Source organism: Planococcus citri, chromosome 3, assembly GCF_950023065.1.
Source record: "Planococcus citri chromosome 3, ihPlaCitr1.1, whole genome shotgun sequence".
Classification (NCBI taxonomy): Eukaryota; Metazoa; Arthropoda; class Insecta; order Hemiptera; family Pseudococcidae; genus Planococcus; species Planococcus citri.
The window spans coordinates 80,213,893-80,233,227 of NC_088679.1; the positions used below are offsets into that span (position 1 = coordinate 80,213,893).

At 36.2% G+C, this 19,335-nt stretch overlaps 2 protein-coding genes across 3 annotated transcripts; one reads left to right on the plus strand and one right to left on the minus strand.

Moving 5' to 3' along the window:
* Positions 1 to 5,267: 5,267 nt before the first annotated feature.
* On the minus strand, positions 5,268 to 9,425 carry SRPK (SR splicing factor protein kinase). The gene has a single exon (XM_065355784.1). The coding sequence runs from the start codon at positions 8,890 to 8,892 to the stop codon at positions 6,700 to 6,702; it is 2,193 nt and encodes a 730-aa protein (XP_065211856.1). The 5' UTR covers positions 8,893 to 9,425; the 3' UTR covers positions 5,268 to 6,699.
* A 6,897-nt stretch (positions 9,426 to 16,322) lies between these two features.
* Positions 16,323 to 18,060, plus strand: LOC135839661 (uncharacterized). 2 transcript variants are annotated; one of them, XM_065355786.1, is made up of 6 exons: positions 16,323 to 16,513; positions 16,765 to 16,924; positions 17,005 to 17,163; positions 17,258 to 17,413; positions 17,503 to 17,637; positions 17,727 to 18,060. In XM_065355786.1, exons 2-6 carry the CDS (start codon positions 16,803 to 16,805, stop codon positions 17,908 to 17,910), a joined length of 756 nt encoding a protein of 251 aa, XP_065211858.1. In that variant the 5' UTR covers positions 16,323 to 16,513; positions 16,765 to 16,802; the 3' UTR covers positions 17,911 to 18,060. The 2 variants fall into 2 exon arrangements, with proteins under 2 accessions (XP_065211858.1, XP_065211857.1); XM_065355785.1 differs by having other exon boundaries at positions 16,324 to 16,513; positions 16,799 to 16,924.
* Positions 18,061 to 19,335: the final 1,275 nt, after the last annotated feature.

Here is a 19,335-nt window from a genome sequence, read left to right on the forward strand (position 1 = left end):
AATAATGTGTAGCCCCTTCAATTTGCAAGTTGGGCAAAAAGTCATAATAGGTAATTTTGTTCATTTTTCAAAGTACTACCGACCCCCATGGTCAAAATAGGATTTTGGCTCTTGGATTTTGAAAACGTAATTTTGCCCCTTCAATTTTGAAGATAGGCCACACCTTCACATGACCTTTTTTCTTAGTCGTACCCTGTTGTATCCAAATCTGAAATTTGTACTACCAGTTCTCGGACACCCTGTATAGGACCTCCTGATTGGCGATTACCTTCCTCTTTCGAACAAAAAACGTTATTATGATAAGTTGCCTATCTTGTAAAATGAAGGCGCCAAGTGCTCCGCAAAACTGGAAATTAACCAATTTTGAAAAATTCATCAAAAATAAGAAAACGTTTGAATCATTTAAGTGATGCCCCAAACCCATAGTACTCGAGTGGACCAACAAAACAAGTTATCATGACCAATTGCCTATCTTCAAAATTGAAGGGGCAAATCTGATTCAAAATTTCAAGTGCCTCAAATTTGAATTTTGAAATTGTAGTTGCCCCTTCAATTTTGAAGATAGGCAATTGGTCGTAATAACTTGTTTTACTTGTTTTGTTCGTCCACTCGAGTACTATGGGTGAGGGACATCATTTGAATGATTCAAACATTCTTCTTATTTTTGATGAATTTTTCAAAATCAGTGAATTGTGAATTTTAGTTCAAAAATGGGGTAATTTCTTCAATATACGCAGACGGTAAGGAAAATGTTTGAATCATTCAAAGGATGCCCTTAACCCATAGTACCTACTCGAGTGGACGAACAAAACAAGTTATTATGACCAACTGCCTATCTACAAAATTGAAGGGGCAAACCTGATTCAAAATTTCCAAATTTCGAGTGTCCCAAATTTGAATTTCGAAATTGTGCTTCAGCGCATTTTTGAAATTGGAATTATCCACAAAAGTTCATCAGATGGAGTTGGAATTGAATTCACGCTGCAAACTAATCTCAAATTTTAGTCTAATAAATGGATTTAGCCTATTTCCTGATTTTTTTGAAACTCGAACAGCACATCTTTGCCTCAGGCTCAGACCTTTTCTTTTGTTTTTTCAAAATCAAATTTTCTAAAAATCGATTATGTATTCAAATGTTTAAAAAAAGTTTAAATCAAAAAATGAATTCCTCATATAGAAAAAAATATATTTCTCAGAATACAAAATTTTGAAATCTTTTGCCCTCAATTCGTTCGTCCTTTTTTGCTTTTCTTTTTCAAAATTGAAATTTCTAAAAAAAAATCACTAAAATTTCAAGTCAAAAAAATAGATCATCTTTTATAAAAAAAGAACATTGTTTTTTAATTATTAAAAAAGGAATTTTTATGAGCTCCGAGAAGTCCGCTGCAGATAGTTCAAGTCATTTTTAAGCCTCTTGTGACTTTTTCAAAATTTTTAAACCTTTCAGCAGATTTTTGAAATATCCACGAAATTTCATCAAATGAAGTAGAAAATCCGAAATTCACTCTGCAAACTAATTTCAATAGATCAATACCGTTCAGGCTTATGCACAGGGTGTCCACAAATTGAAAAACCAGTTTGGTTAAAAAGTTCAAACTGGTTTTTATTGGCGCAATGTATTCTACACACTATGGCGACAAAAACGTGATATGAATTTTTTGAAACCGGTTCATTAATTTGCAACCAGGTGACAAAAATTACCTAAAAGTTGGAGATAGAGAAAAAATCTCGAAACAAAAGTTGTGGGGCATGAAAAATTACACCATTCTGTTCAATCACATTTTGAAATTGGTTCATTGGTTTGCATTTAGCTGGGTCATTCCATGTCAATTCGACCATACTGTTTTTGAGTCACGTCTTTCGATTTCGCTGAAATTTTTTTTACAATACCTATCTACCTACCTAGTTAGTAAGAAACCCGCAATCAGTTTGGTCCCATCCCCCTCAGGTGGTGGGTGGGAGGGGCTTCCAATATTTTCACATTGTCTCGAGGTACTCAAATTCAGCAGCTCATTTCTCCAAAACTATGATACTTTGATCAAAACTGATTTCACAGTTCGAAAGGGCATTGCATTTAAAACTTTTTAAGCATTTAGAAATTTTCAAAAGTTGAAAGTTGAACTTTCAAATTGAAAGTTCAAATTTCAAAATGGCGCTGTAAGTGGGAGCTACCATTTGAAATTTTGAAAAAATTTCCATAGATGAACCTTTTGATGGTTTTTCGAAATATTCAAGTTTCGAGATGGGATCTCCAAATGGAGGGGGAGCACCCCCACCCCCCCAATTTTGGGCGAAACTTTCAAAAGAAAATCTGGGGAATGTGACGTATCGAATTCTATGTTTTTGGTGACGCTGAACACGACTATGACGTCAGATTTTTGATAGGACCTCATCCATGGCCCCCCAGCACCTCCACACGGGGGGTAACCCCTCAAAAAATGATTAGATTCGTGTGACACATGAGATAGTATATTTTGAATTTTCGATATCGCTGAACACGAATATAGCCACAGTTTTTTTAATTGACCTCACCCATGCCCCCCAGAACCTCCCCCAATAGGTAAAAGTCAAAAAAAATTGTTGGGGGCCGTGGATGGGGTCCAATCAAAAATCTGACGTCATATTCGTGTTCAGCGTCACCAAAAACATAGAATTCGATATGTCACATGCCTCAGATTCTCTTTCGATAGTTTCGCCCAAAATTGTGGGTGGGGGTGCCCCCCTCCATTAAGAGATCCCATCTCGAAACGTGAATATTTCGAAAAAGCATCAAAAGGTTCATCTATGGAAATTTTTTCATCAGAATTTTAAACGGTAGCTCCCGCTTACAGCGCCATTTTGAAATTTGAACTTTCAATTTGAAAGTTCAACTTTCAACTTTTGAAAATTTCAAAATGCTTGAAAAGTTTTAAATGCAATGCCCTTTTGAACTGTTAAATCAGTTTTGATCAAAGTATCATAGTTTTGGAGGAATGTGCTGCTGAAGTTGAGTACCTCGAGACAAAGTGAAAATAATGGTAGCCCCCCACCTGCCCCCTGAGGGGACTGGGACCAAACTGATTGCAGGTTTCTTACTTACTGGGTGGGTAGATATTGTAAAAAAAAATTTAGTGAAATCGAAACCATCGAAAGACATTACTTTCAAAATCGCATTTTTTTGGTCGAATTGACATGGAATGACCCACCTAAAAATTGAAGATGAAGAAAAAAGCTTGAAACAAAAGTCGTGGGGCATGAAAAATTACACCATTCTGTTCAATCACATTTGGAAACCGGTTCATTGGTTTGCATTTAGCAACCAGTTCTTGACAGTCACCTAAAAATTGAAGATAGAGAAAAAAGCTTGAAACAAAAGTTGTAGAGAGTGAAAAATTGAACCATTTTCGCTGAACAGATTTTGAAACCAGTTCATTAATTTGCAACTAGTTATCAAAAATTATATAGGTACCTATAAATTGAAGATAGAGAAAAAAGCTTGAAACAAATGTTATGGGGTATGAAAAATTACACCATTCTGTTCAATCACATTTTGAAACCGGTTCATTGGTTTTGCATTATTAGCAACCAGTTTTTGACAATCACCTAAAAATTGAATAATGGTTCAATTCTTCACACTCTACAACTTATGTATCAAACTTTCTTCTTCATCATCAATTTTTAGGTGAATTGTCAAAAACTGGTTGCTAATTATGCAAACCAATGAACCGGTTTCAAAATGTGATTGAACAGAATGGTGTAATTTTTCATGCTGTACAACTTTTGTTTCAAGCTTTTTTCTTTATCTACAATTTTTAGGTAATTTTTGATAACTGGTTGCAAATTAATGAACCGGTTTCAAAATCTGATCAACGAAAATGGCTGCAAATTAATGAACCGGTTTCAAAATCTGATCAGCGAAAATGGTTCAGCTTTTTCACGTTCGACAACAAACTTTCGTTTCAAGCTTTTTTCTCTATCTTCAATTTTTAGGTTATTGTCAAAAACCGGTTGCTAAGTGCGAACCAATGAACCGGTTTCAAAATATGATTGAACAGAATTGTGTAATTTTTCACGCTCTTCAACTTTTGTTTCAAGCTTTTTTCTCGATCTCCAATTTTTAGGTAATTTTGATAACTGGTTGCAAATTAATGAACCGGTTTCAAAATCTAATCAATGGAAATTGTTCAATTTTTCACGCTCTACAACTTTTGTTCCAAGCATTTTTCTCTATCTTTAATTTTTAGGTGATTGTCAAAAACTGGTTGCTAAATGCAACCCAATGAACCGGTTTCAAAATGTGAGTGAACAGAAATCAGAATGGTGCAAATTTTTTAATGCTCTACAACTTTTGTTTCGAGCTTTTTTTCTCTATCTACAAGTATTTTTTGTCAACTGGTTGCAAATTAATGAACCGGGTTCAAAAATTTCATATCACGTTTTTGTCGCCTTATTCTGTAAAATACATTGCGCCAATAGAAACCAGTTCGAATTTTTTGACAAACCCGGTTTTTCAATTTGTGGACACCCTGTGCATGGGCCTGAAATTTTCAAGGTCGCTTCTGAAAGCCCTTATTTTTCCCTACTCAACGTCGCTTCATTCATCTCTCTAGCTCTTTCCACTTAGAAATAAATGCCACCGGGGACTACTTTTGTGTCATACTGTATGAGCTAGCTGTTATTGGAACAGTGAACCATTTCCGTTTCCCTAAACTTGTCAAATCTACGCTACGTCTGCAAATTTGCTTGATTTCCCAGACAGAAGCGACGAAATTGATAAATTTTGAACATTTTTAGTCCTCTTAATAAGTGGATTTATTCTCCGATTTTTATAAAAACTTGAACAACACATTTAGGCTAAGGCTCAGGCCAGTTTGTTTTGTTTTTTTTTACAATTTTTCAAAATATCCATACTGAAGATGATTAAACAATTTTTTCAACTGTATCGTTGCATTCTACGCAAAAAATTACTCCGTAAAACATCTCATTTCGTGTTAATGTGCGATGAAAAGAAAATTGCATAAAAACCTTTAAGATCATTTTTCTCGAAATGAACTTCGTCAATAATAAATTCGCCAATTTTCAACATTTTTGCGCGCAGTTTGTCTTGAAATGTTCTACACCTGTGCATCTTTAGTTTTTGATTTTACTTAATGATATTTCAATGTTTAGTTTTTCATTGTACCGTCACACATCTTGCGTGACTTTTCAGTTATCAAATTCGGTACTATACTCGTATATAATCATTCTCGAGAAAGTTGAAACGTCTAATTACAGGAAAAAACGGCACGCGTCAATAATAATTTTAATTCAATCAATCGATAATTAGTTTACTAAGTAAGTCAAAATGTTAGATCATTCGAGCAGGACACGAATCGGTTTCATAATATATGTAACAATCGTAGTAAATAGTACAGTACATTCGATAGAAAAAAAAAAAAAAAAAAAAAAAAACTTTCAAACTTTACAAATAAAATTAATAGACAAAAAAAAACAAACGAACGCGCATTGATTTAAAAAATAAAATAAAATGATAATGATGATAAGAATAAGAATACATAAGAATAATAAATAATAATAAATAAACCATATTCGTTATAATGAATTTTTTTTTTTTGCAAAATATACAGACAAACAAACACACACGTCAAGACATTGCTAACAATAAACAATCTACATATCCCAGTTGCACGGTTTCCAAAGTGAAAAAAAAACGATTCGAGCAAATACTATATGTGTGAATCGTTAGCGGTGAACAATGAAAAAAAATAATACAGCACACGGACGCGGACGCGCTTACGCGCTACGGTAAAAATGCCTACGTAATAAAGGAATATGTATCTCTATCTATGTAGCCATAAGGGGTACTCTTAGTATACAAAAACCTACGACGAATTCGAGTAAATACCTAATACGTACACATACGATCGGTGCTGAGTGGGTTTTTTTTTTTTTTAGGTTTTTTCATTTCCTACGAGGAAGAACGAATAAAATGACGCGAATCGCCGCGCCCTGCTGCTAAAATTTACCTATACGTAATCTCGTACGAGTACCCTAGAGTCTCTAGACCAAGCATTTGACACGTACCGGCGAATATTTATTCAAATTTTGATCTACGTAACTAAAAACGAGAGCGATGCTACTGGCTATCGTTTCGAAAATTTCTAGGTAAAAACAAAAACCGAACAAAAATAAATAAATAAATGAAACGAAATGAAAAAATAATGCTAATAATAAAAAGAAGACGACGAAGAAGAAGAATAAGCGCGTAATAATTTTGAAAGCTTTATTCTCTTCTTGTTACACGAGCCCCAAAACGCGAAAAAAATTTTCATACGTAGCTGCTAAATCATTCGTCCACGAAGAAGAGAGACGTGTTATCGGTGATAGAATTTTCAACGTTCAATTTCGATGGTATTTACGGAGAATTTTACGCGTCACGTTCGTCGGAGAAACCCCTAAAATCACCGGCGGCGGCGGCAGCGGCAGCAGCAGCAGCAGCAACGGCGGCGGGAACAAATAACGAATTAATTTTGAGAGGGTGGCGGGATAAAAAAAACAACAACAACCAAAAAAAAAAAAAAACACGAAACGCAATAAATACACGATAAAAATAATTGTCAAACGGACTACAATACAAATGTATTTACGAAAAAAAATGTCGACTATTCAGCGGCCACGAAACGAATCGGATGCAAGTGGAAAGGGGATCGTCGAGCTAGATTAACTAGCGGTACCGAGCCACTTGTGATTGAGACACTGGGCGGCGGTAGCCCTTTCTTTCGGATCGTACTTCAACATGGGCGTTAGAAAGTCAGCGAATTCCTTGGCGTTTTCCGGCTGCCAGTGGTACTTTTCGATGAGCACGTCGAACAAATGCCACGGCTTGAGTCCGGTAATGTTACGTAATTCGCCTTTGCGATTGAAGTAAGTCTTGGAATGTTTGCCTCGATCGATGACGTGCTTGGGTATTTCGCCTAATAATTCGATTATATGGGCCAGGTGGTCTTCGTCTCGGCTGTAGCCTTCGCCGGAATGCGGTTCGAACAGATAGTCGCCGGTGGCCAGCTCGAACGCCATGCAGGCGACGCTCCATATATCGGCTGACGTGTCGTAGCCGGCGCCGACCAGCACCTCGAGCGATCTGTATTGTCTGGTTTGTATGTCTTCGGTGAAATGCCGGCTGGTCCAACACGCGTTGCCCAAATCGGCCACCTTGACTCGGATGTCGCACGGCTCTTGAGACGGATCCAGACCGTCGCACGACGACTGCAACGAGCTCTGCGATCGATGAAAGTTGGACGATTTTTCTTCGCCGACCGCGTCCGTCGTCGAATTGCTCGATTCGCAGCCCTGATCGTTGTTACGATCGCTGGATTCGACGTCGACCTCGATGTCGGTCTCATTTCGACAACCGTTTTCCAGCACGGTCGTCGTCGTCGATGAAGCGTCCGTCGTTATCGTCGCCGTCTTTTCGACGTCGTCGTCGTCGTGACAAAAATTTGGTTGATTATGGTGGTGGTGCTGTTGCTGGTGGGGGTGAGGGTGGTGGGAGTGAGGAAGGCGGTGTTGACGGTGATGCGGATTGCTGTCGATCAGCGTGTCTCCGGCCGACGAGACGTCGTTATCGTTGACGGATTCGAAGCAGCCACCGCTTTCGTCCATCTCGTGTCGACGGCGATCGCGATCGACGTTACTACGATGATGCAGATGTTCTGGGCCATCTTCGACGTCGTCGTCTTCTTCTTCTTCCTCATCGTCGTCGTCGTCGTCCTCGTCGTCGTTGTTGTTGTTATTATTGACGACGTTGCCGCTGCTGTTTTTGGTCGGTGACGTGCATTTTTCGCCGGATTCGGCGTCGTTGGCCGAATTACTTATCACATTCGTATTCGTATTCGTCGTACTATCGCCTTGGTCGTTGCTTTCGATTTCTTCGAGTTGTTGCAACTGTTTCTTCAACAATTCGGTGTGTCGTTTTTGGCGTTTTTTCAGCTTCTTCTTCTTACTTCTGGACATGAAGGCGTTCGGAGCGGGCGTCTGGAACTCTTTGGGAGCGGTGCTACGCAGCGATACTGGTAATTTCACTCCGCTCGAATGCCATTCGGTCGCTTCGGAAGCCAGCTTGCGAATGTATTTCTCCGACACGCACAGCAACACGTTTTCCGGCTTGATGTCGGTATGGATAATATTACATTTGGTATGCAAATAGTCTAAGCCTTCCAACACTTGTTTCACGATCGACTTGACATTCTGAATAGGTATACCGCGATAGTTGCTCTTTATGATCAATTTCAGCAAATTATGGCCCAGCACTTCGAACACCATGCAAATGTGCGTGCCGTTAATGCCTCGTATTTTGAAATCGTTCAACAGCAACACAACCCGATCGCGTTTCATATCTTCCGGATCACTTTCGCGAACGCATTTCAGCAATTTGATTTCGTCTATGGCGGTTTCGGTGAAATGCGAAGCGCTTTTCACCACTTTCAAAGCGACGAACCGCTTATCGGTTAAATCCCAGCACAACCATACCGTTGAGAAGTGGCCCCATCCTAGTTTTCTAGTCACGTGATAACGGCCTAGGAACAAATCGCCGATCTTGACCGGATGATAACCTCCTTTACAGTAGTCGGACGAGTCTTCTTGCTCTTCCTCGTCCGAACTGTGCACCTCTTCGACGTCGTCGACGTTGTTGGCTTGGTTCGGACTACTGGCGGCGTTGTTGGCGTTGTTTTGTTCGGTATTCTTAGACGATGCGGATTTCGTTTTCGACGTCGTATTCGTACTTGTATTCGTACTCGTACTCGTGTTCATCGTCTTGCTGATTTCGGGTTTGTTACGACGTTTGCCGCCGTTCTTATGCCATTTCTTCTTAGCTTGAATGGCGAATATCCTTCGATTGATATCCCTGTTCATATTACACAGCTACGGCGTCTCGGCGATGGCGACAGCGACGATAATTAACAAACTAGCGATCTTATCTCCTCCACTACAATGCAACATAACACGAACCACTCACCGAACGTAGTACTTCGATCGACATTCTAGTTTCAAAATTAGTCTTTCCTACCCAAGTGATAATCCATCATCGTCAATCGCGAATCGCGAATCGCGTACTATGGCAGTTATAGTTGTTATACGAATACGATACGATGCGTGAATTAGGTATTATGTCAATATATCATCGTACGCCAAGTTTAACGTTCAAGATGAAATAGCTTGGTAGTCTAGTCGCAGTTGGTTAACCAAGTAGGTACGAACCTCGACGCCTCGAACAACGACCAAACAAAATAATCGATCATTAATCACGACAAATAAGTTGACGAGAAAGTATTTATAATAAAAAGCAACGACTATATAAGAAGAATTTAGCGATTATTATTACAGTACAGAGCCAGACAGACAGCAGAAAAATTATTAACAAAATTTTTTTACAACAATAAATTTTGTAATTTTTTTTCTTTTCTCATTTTCTTTTGTGGCTTCCAAGATTTACGTCTTACGCTAACATCTGCCGAGTGCCGTGCCCAGGGATGTTCCGTCAAATAACTAAAGTTATTTTACTGTAAAATAACTGTGTAAAATAACGTAATTTTACATTGTCAAATAATGCGAATTGTTTGACACATGTCAAATAACTAAAAAAAATGTAAAAAAACTACAAAAATGCTCAAAATCAAATTCTCACAAGCCAATTAACAAGTACTAAATTTGAGTATAATTAGATTTGAAAGTTTTGTGAAAATAAATGTGAAAAGGAATGAGATGAGATCAATGGGTACTGTTGGAAGAGCAATCATTGTGAAAACAAATCCGAATAATGATATTAATGAATAAATTTTCATTGACTCGACTGTGATTTTGTGTTTTAAACGTTATTTCATGAGATGAAATGAAAGTGTTACTTTTTGCAGCCTTACTGGTGGTAATTTATTTAAAATTTTTCCATTTTGAAACGAATTTTGACTCGTAATCATTCATAATTCATTCTTAAGCTGAAAAATTACTGAGTTATCAGTTGTTATCAGTGAATTTTCCTTGTCTGTGATTGGCTGAATTATTTTACATTCTCAAATGTAATTTTACATGTTATTTGACACTAATAGTTATTTGACAGTTATTTGACATGTAATGTCAAAAAAGTTATTTGACATGTCAAGGAACATCCCTGGCCGTGCCGCAGTGCCTAACCGTGCTGACTGCCAAGTTATGAGGTCACGTTCTACTTTCCGTTCCGACGGAACGGTTCCGTTCTTCACTTTTCAGTAACGAAAAACTGAAACTAAAACTAAAAATCGCCCATTTTTGGCAAAACGAACTACGAAGGGGTTTGAGTGAATTTTTGTAAGAACATAATTTAAAGAAAATTTACTATCGATTGGTACATTTCATTGAATATTGTGCAAATACAACGATTTTACGATCATTTTCATTTTCGGAATTTTTACTGTACGCGAAGATCAAATTCAAATTGAATGCTCTTTAATTTAGTCTTTTATTTGAAGCGTTAGCTTTTATCCTTCAAAATTAATAGTCCGCCATATGACAATAGGAGTAATTGCACCCCCCCCCCGCCGATCCTTCGGGACAACTTTTTTCTTAAAGGGGACATCCTAAGGAACATTTTTAAGCAAAGTTGCCAAAAAAAAAGTTGGCCTTACTTACAACATGACGGCCATTTTGATTGACAGGTCAGCCAAAATCGCAGATTTTGCGTTTTAACATAGGACTTGCACGAACTTTTTCAAACTTTACAAAGGTAGATCGAAAGATCATACAAAAATTTATCACCTGTCAAAATTTCAAGTTCTAAAGTGGGTTTTTCGATTTTTGGTGAATTTTTGAAAATCGAATTTAGGACAAAAATGAGGGAAAAAATCAAAATTTTACCAAATTGACCAAGAAAGCTGAAATTTGGGATATACCCTATTTTCGACATGCCAAATCGATTGGAAACGGTTTCAACCCGTTTTGAGCAGTTCTGGAGCCTCCAGCAGATTTTTGAAACTTCAAATTTTCACAAAATTTCATCAATTTGGAGATGGAAAGCTGAAATTTACTCTACACTACAATTTTAACACCCTCTGAAAACGACTTCTGGTAAATTTCAAGTCATTTTAGAGCCTCTAATGATTTTTTGAAAATTACTGGAGCCTCCAGTAGATTTTTGAAACTTGAAATTTTCCCAAAATTTCATCAAACTAAGATGGAGAGTCAAAATTCTTTCTGCAAACTAATTTCAATACGATACGAAGTTGACTGCTGGTGAATTTCAAATCGTTTTGGAGCCTCCAGCAACTTTTTGAAATGTTGTATGACGTTTTTTTGGAAAATTAAAATTTCCTATAAAAGTAGCTGGAAGCTTCAAAACCATATTTTAAAACCACCATGTAGTCTGCGAAGTAAATTTCAGCTGGCCAACTCCATTTGATAAATTAATGTTGGGGAAATTTCAAGTTTCAAAAATCTGCTCCAATAATTTTCAAAAAAGTCTCTGGAGGCCCTAAATGACTTGAACCCACCTAAAGTCGTCTTCAGAGGGTGTTAAAATTGGAATGTAGCCATTTGATGAAATTTTGTGAAAATTTAAAGATTCAAAAATCTGCTGGAGCCTCCAGCAATTTTCAAAAAAAGTCGCTGGAGGCCCTAAAAGGACTAGAACTCACCTGAAGTCGTCTTCAGAGGGTGTTAAAATTGGAGTGTAGAGTAAATTTCAGCTTTCCATCTCCATTTGATGAAATTTTGTGAAAATTTAAAGTTTCAAAAATCTGCTGGAGGTTTTAGGAATTTTCAAAAAGTCGCTGGAGGATCCAAAACGACTTGAAATTCACCTGCAGTACTTCGTAGCGTATTGGAATTGTGGTGTAGGATTTAGGAATAAAAGAGATTTTCAGAACTAGGAACAAATAATGAGAAGATAGGTATTAGGAAAATTCACGATTAGGAAATATTGGGATGGGTTTGGATTAGGATAAGACAAACCTACCTAACCACATAATACAAAAATGCTCTAATTTAACTCAAATTCACGAAGATATGTTTCAACCAATATTTTATCGAAAGAAAGGGATTTTATTTACAAGGTAGGTAGAACCTACATTAAACACAATCATAGTTGGAACGTATCCCAGTGTTAAATTAACTCGAAAAGTAAATTGAATTTACGTACATTTCTAGACATTGTAAACAAGTCGAAATAGTTGGAAATCTACTAAATCTATACCTAGATTATTCAGATTGAATCACTGTTATAAATCCATACCTAGATCATTCAGAGAAATTCTAACTACTTTACCATTAACCTAATCATTACCTTGACCATATCAATAGTAGTTTGGACTGAATCTATTCATAGATTATATCTTAGCCCGATACTTTGAAATAAGAACCTAAATGCTGACCAACATATTGGCTAGAGGATTTCCCTCAGCCCTGCCGGTAACTCGACCAGGAAACTTACTCCATTAGAATTATTGTCCAATCAATTAGTGAAATAAATTCATAGCAACACAAATAACACTCGCATTACCGGAGAAATTAAATCATTTTAATTAGTTCAATTATTTAAACAAAAAACTCGAATACTGCCATGAAATGACAGGCAAATTTACAGATAAAAATTATAGAAAAAATACGAACGCACGTTCTTAATCGAGTAGAAAAAACATACTGAAGAATAAGTAGGTATTACCTATTGTCATAATCACTCGAGTTTCCTACCACAGATTTTAACCTTGAACTGGGCTCATTGAATTTATGTACCAAGTTTTGCCTAACTATTTCTATTTAGGCTCGTCTATAGCACAGAATTAGTTTTTAGAATAAAGTTTAGCTTTACAACTCCAATTTTATGGAATTTTGTGGGAATTACGAGTTTTAAAAATCTGCTGGAGGCTCCAGAACTGCTCAAAACGGGTTGAAACCGTTTCCAGTCGATTTGGCATGTTGAAAATAGGGTATATCACAAATTTCAGCTTTCTTGGTCAATTTGGTAAAATTTGGATTTTTTCCCTCATTTTTGTCCTAAATTCGATTTTCAAAAATTCACCAAAAATCGAAAAACGCACTTAAGCACTTGAAATTTTGACAGGTGATACATTTTTGTATGATCTTTCGATCTACTTTTGTAAAGTTTGAAAAAGTTCGTGCAAGTCCTATGTTGAAACACAAAATCTGCGATTTCGGCTGACCTGTCAATCAAAATGGGCGTCATTATGTAAGTAAGGCCAACTTTTTTTTGGCAAGTTTGCTTTAAAATGTTCCTTAGGATGTCCCCTTTAAGAAAAAAGTTGTCCCGGAGGATCGGCGGGGGGGGGGGGTGCAATTACTCCTATTGTCATATGCCGGACTATAATGAATGTTCAAAGTTTGAACTTTGAAAACATGCCGTGCAGACTACAGAATAAAAATTCAACTTTGAATTGAATTTTTTACTCGAAATTTTCAAAGAACACGATTAGTACGAAAGTGTTTTAAAAACCAAAATGAAATGTTCAAAATTTTAATTTTATGGTCTTTTACCTATGTGGATTTTTATTAGAAGCGCTAGGTTTTATAGTTCGAAATTTATGAAAGTTTAAAGTTGTAAAAAAATGCCATGTGCAGTAGAAATTCAACTTGAAAAATAAAATTGAACGAAATTTTTTTTAGCAAGCATAATTATGATTGACGAGGGAACCTCTTGAGGTGTCCGCTTCCAATTTGAACGGGACCGCGATTTTTGGAAAGAGCATGTTCTAAAACCTCCAAATCCAAATTTTCAGCTACCCAAGTTCATTTTTCGATTTTTGGCGAATTTTTGAAAATCCAAAATTGACTATTTTGGTGATGCATGATTTTTTTAAAAAAGTACGTACTTGATCAGTAAAAATGTTCAAAATAAGTCCTAAAACTGATATTAACCCCCCCCCCCCCATTCAAATTTCACCATTTCCAGCCATTCCGGAGCCTCCAGTGCGATTTTTCAATTTCTCCAGAATTTTCAATTTGCTTCAGAAGGCGTGAATATGAAGTTGGGCAGCTAAAAATCGAGTTGTGTGTTAATACTCGGCCTGTTTAACTAATTTATCCACATTTGAGCCGATTCTGGAGGATACACCTCAAGAGTGATTTTTTGACATGCCTTTCCCATAATAAAAATATCCAAAAATTTGAGGGAGGCCCCAGAAAGGCTGGAAATGGTGAAATTCGCCCTCGTGGGGTTAGTTTATGATAAAATACTGCAATTCGCGCAAATTTCAAAAATTTTCTCGCAAACGGGAAATTTTTGATTTTTGAATATTTTTATTTTGAAAAAAAGCTGGTCAAAAAACCACTTTTGAGGTGTCCCCTTCCAGAATCGGCTCAAGTGTGGATAAATTCGTTGAACAGGTCAAGTATAACACACAACTCGATTTTTGTCTGCCTAATTTCATATATTCATGCCTTTTGGAACAAATTCAAAATTCTGGAGAAATTTAAAAATCGCGCTGGAGGCTCCAGAATGGCTGGAAATGGCGGAACTCGGCCTCGGGGGGGGGGGGGGGGTTGTTGTAGACGAAATACAGCGATCGCAAATTTCAAAAATTCCCTCACAAACAGTAAAATTTTGATTTTTTGGATTTCTTTTATTATGAAAAAAGCTGGTCAAAAAACCACTCTTGAGGTGTCCCCTTCAGAATCGGCTCAAATGTGACTAAATTCATTAAACAGTTCGAGCATAACACACAACTCGATTCTTAGCTGCCCAACTTCATATTCAAGCCTTCTGGAGCAAATTGAAAATTCTGGAGAAATTGAAAAATCGCACTGGAGGCTCCAGAATGGCTGGAAATGGCGAAATGCGGATTGGGGGGGGGGGGTAAATATCAGTTTTAGGACTTACTTTGAACATTTTTACTGATCAAGTACGTACTTTTTTTAAAAAAACATAAATCACCAAAATAGTCAATTTTGGATTTTCAAAAATTTGCCAAAAATCGAAAAAATATGAACTTGGGCAGCTGAAAATTTGGATTTGGGGGTTTTAGAACATGCTCTTTCCAAAAATCGGTGTCCCGTTCAAATCGGATGCGGACACCTCTAGAGGTTCCCTTGTGAGTGCTAAAAATCGCACTGGAGGCTCCAGAATGGCTGGAAATGGCGAAATGTGAGAGGGGGGGGGGGGGTAATATCAGTTTTAGGACTCATTTTGAACATTTTTACTGATCAAGTATGTACTTTTTTAAAAAAAAGCATAAATCACCAAAATAGTCAATTTTGGATTTTCAAAAATTTGCCAAAAATCGAAAAAATATGAACTTGGGCAGCTGAAAATTTGGATTTGGGGGTTTTAGAACATGCTCTTTCCAAAAATCGCTGTCCCGTTCAAATCGGATGCGGACACTTCTAGAGGTTCCCTTGAGATTGCTTTAAAAACCTATAGAATTATTATCACTTCACCAAAACTTTGAATTAGAATTACCTAATTGAAATTTTTAGTAAGCACATGAGTGTTTTAAAAAATATCTAGAATCTTATATACTCTTTAATATGATTTTTACTCCTCAACATTTTAGTTTTTTGAAACATCTACGTGTCCAGTGTCCGCTGAAATTTCTTTCCTCAACATGATTCAACAAATAGTCAACAGATGTTGACACAATTTTTAAAATTTGATTGTCTATCATTTTGACGTATCATATCTAAATTTCAGCAAATTTAGTGCTGTAGAAGTCGACAAAATAATTTTTTTTTCGAAATTTTGAAGGAAAAACTTTGAACTTTGATTTTCTCAAAATTACTTTTTTGTAAGCAGAAACTTCAATTCAACTGTTCATACTTCAGTCGCAAAAAGGGCTAGACTCAATCTCTTTTTTTTTTTTAAAAAAAAAAAAAAAAAAACTAAAATATTCAGATTTCAAATTACGCCAAAAATTTTTCCGACTTAGGTCCCTGGTCCCTTTTTCACAGAGCGCATCACATTTTACTCCTCAACATTTTAGTTTTTTGAAACATCTATGTACGTGACCGGTGTCCCGGGTGTCCGCTGAAAAATTTTTGGTACATTAAAACAGTTAAAAAACTTCACTGAAAATTTAAAGTAATTTCAATTAAAACTTCGCATACAGTAAGAATTCGGAAATAAAAATATTTGTAAAATCGTCATTATTGCACAAAATCGGATAAAATTTATACCAGTCGATAGTAAATTTTAATATCTCCGAATTATGTTCTCATAAAAATTCACCCAAACCCCTTCGTTTTGCCAAAAAAAATTGAAAAACCATAAAAAAATTACGCGACCATTATTATTATAATATGGAAGCTTCTTCCAAGTGACGTCACGCGATCGATGGGAAAGAGGGAAGCAGTCGCCCTGTTTTTTCGCGTAAAACGGGTTTTGGTGTAACCTCTTTCAATGTATAGATGTTGGATTGTCCCTGGGTGAACCATGATAATTTTATACAATTTTTACGAAAAACGAGTAACGAAATTGATTCATTCTAAGAAAATGTCGTATAAATATTGAAGATATCATACGTTTTTAGAATCAGTAAAGTTCATTCTACAAAATTATGTAAGTTTCATTTTCATATCACGATTATTTAATTTAGAAACACTGAAGTGAAAACAGGGTATTTTGGTATGAGAGATGAACCGCTCTAACCGCTTATATTTCTAAATCGAAGCTGAAGTAAGCGTCTAGACCACTATTACAGCAAACCAGACACATTCAGCATTATTTTAAGCTATTTAACATCAAATTTCAATGAAACCTGTCTTTTTAAAAGAACTTTGAAGTGTTGGTTTATGGTTTGTTTACACTAGATTTTAATTCAAATTTGCGGTTTTGTTTCCTTAGAAGAATGGTGGCGTGCTTTGTCTATGGTTGTAAGCATCGGTCAGATCGTGCTAATGCCCAAAAATGCCGGTTCAAAAGATTTCCACGAGAAACCAAAATGTTAACTAAATGGATAGATGTTATTAGGTAAGTAAAGTATTTTTGAAATGAGCTATTAGAACCGTATAATATTGTTTTTGGTTTTCATAACTGAATTTTGCCCTTAGGAGAATAGACAAACTCCCCAATGAACACAGCAGAGTGTGTATGTGCCACTTCGAGACTCAGGATTCTTCAATTCCGTCGATATTCCCGTGGAATATCAACAAAAGGTTCGATTTCAATTTCAAATCACCAGAAAGGAGGACCAGGAAGAAAAATGATAGGTTCAGCTTTATTTACTTATTGATGAAACTTCTGGAGTATTAAATTTACTCGGATGTGTTCGGAAGTAATTTCTACGAACTAATTTAATTTCAGATCATTTTCACAGAACGCTGAAACGGGTGCAGAATGTTTACGTACTGATGGCGGGATACATTTTGCTGCTAGAATAGAGAATGTAGTGTGTTCAGATATTGATGATGGAATACATTGCCTACAGGATGTCGAATCAGATCCGCTAGAGACTGAAAGGTACCAGTACCAGTATTAATATGTACTATGTGGGATACACCTGAGAATCCATGTTTCAGATTCATTTTTTCAATATTTTGATCTTACAGGCTCGATGAAATAAACCCGTATTTGAAACTAGATGTGGAAAAATTAAAGAATGAGAATAAAGATTTTTGGGCACGAATTCGTTCCTTCGCTTCTGTGCAAGATGAATTTGAAAAATTGAGAAATGATTATAAAAGGTACCAGTATATTAATATTTATGTACTATGTGGGATACACCTTTGAATCCATGTTGTATATTTATTTTTTCAATATTTTGATTTTACAGGCTCCATGAAATAAACTCGTATTTGAAACTTGATGTGGAAAAATTGAAGAATGAGAATGAAGATCTTAAGGCACAAATTCGTGCCTTCGCTACTGTAAAAGATGAGCTTCAAGATGTGAAAAAGGAATACGAAGATTCAACTCAGCAGAATTTTGTAGAATGCGTAGAATGGAATAAATTTTGAAATATCAAATGTAGAAAAAATGTTCCGATTAAGTGATTTGGTTGGAAAATTGAACTTTACCAAGCTTTTACTTTACTTTTAGATGGTTAATTTTAATTTGTTAATTAATTATGTTCTTTTTTTACTATTATAAAATGCTGAAATCTGAAATTGTTGAATTAGAGATGATTGGAAATTTTCAAGGAAAACTTTCGGGAAATTTCCGAAATTTTGAAGGAAACCTTTTGAGAAATTTTTGAAAGAAAACAAAAAATTTTTGTGAAGATTCCTATCCCTATTATCCCTATCTAAATACAGGGTGCCCAGAAATATCGAGCACCCCTAAAAAAGTTTTTTACTAAAATACTTTGGTTGGTCATAGACTCATAGTGAGTGATAAACTGATAATAGCACATGATTGGTTGTTGGATTGGAGAGATAACATTCCACCAATCATATGCATCTATTTCACGTTGCCAACAGCCAACCTATATTTTAATTTTTTAATGAAAAACTTTCTTTGGGGTGCTCGATATTTTCCATTTTCTGGGCACCCTGTAGGAGTGTAGGTAAAAATGAAAAATGATTAATTTTCTACATATTTTTCCTTTTTTCGTGTTTTCAATTATCAATTTTTTTCCCCTCAATTTCAATTATTTAATTAAATTTAAAAAAAAAAAAAATTATCACAAAAAACTCAAAAATCAGCAGGGATTTCCAGCCAGCCAATAGCTAAAAGCCAAAAGCCAATAGCTAATGCAAGCTAATGGTATTTAAGCCAATAGCCAAAAGCTGGCTTAATGAAAAATTGCCAGCCAATAGCTAATAGCCAAAAGCTAATGAACTTGGGAGTTGGGAGTGATCGAGTGATTTTCAAATTTTTCAATTTTTTAAAATTTTTTTCTCAGATTTTATTTTTTTTCACTCGTGACTCTCGTCTTACACTCACTGACACCACAGAAATGAAAATTGTCCTTTTAATAATCGTCTACATGTCATAACGAGTATTTTGAGGGGTCACATGTATTTTTGTTTTCGTAAGGCGGAGGTTATACTGACGATGTAAGATGCGGATGAAGATGTCTAGTCGCACCTGATTGGTTAGTGATAGTAAATTGACCAATCAGATGAAAGATGCGGCGATGAAAAGTAAATTTGATTTTACTTTTCATCTTCGTCCGCATCTTTCATCTTCAGTATAACCTCCGCCTAAGCCAAAAGCCAGCCAATCGCCAGCCAATGAAATTTTGCCAGCCAATAGCCAGCTTTATTTAAGCTAATGAAAATCAAGCTAAAAGCTGATAGCCAGGGATGTCTAGCCAGCCAATAGCCATTAGCCATTAGCCGTTAGCTTATTGAATTTTTGACGTTTAGCCATTAGCCATTAGCCAGCCAATCAACAAAAAATTTAGCCATTAGCCAGCTTTAGCCAATTGATTTTGGCTA

Bases quoted from the DNA above. Each gene is read 5' to 3' on its own strand.
- SRPK (XM_065355784.1), bottom strand. From the start codon at position 8,892: ATGAACAGGGATATCAATCGAAGGATATTCGCCATTCAAGCTAAGAAG.
- LOC135839661 (XM_065355786.1), top strand. From the start codon at position 16,803: ATGGTGGCGTGCTTTGTCTATGGTTGTAAGCATCGGTCAGATCGTGCT. The intron at 16,925-17,004 runs GTAAGTAAAGTA...TTTTGCCCTTAG, and splicing joins AAATGGATAGATGTTATTAG to GAGAATAGACAAACTCCCCA. The intron at 17,164-17,257 runs GTTCAGCTTTAT...ATTTAATTTCAG, and splicing joins ACCAGGAAGAAAAATGATAG to ATCATTTTCACAGAACGCTG.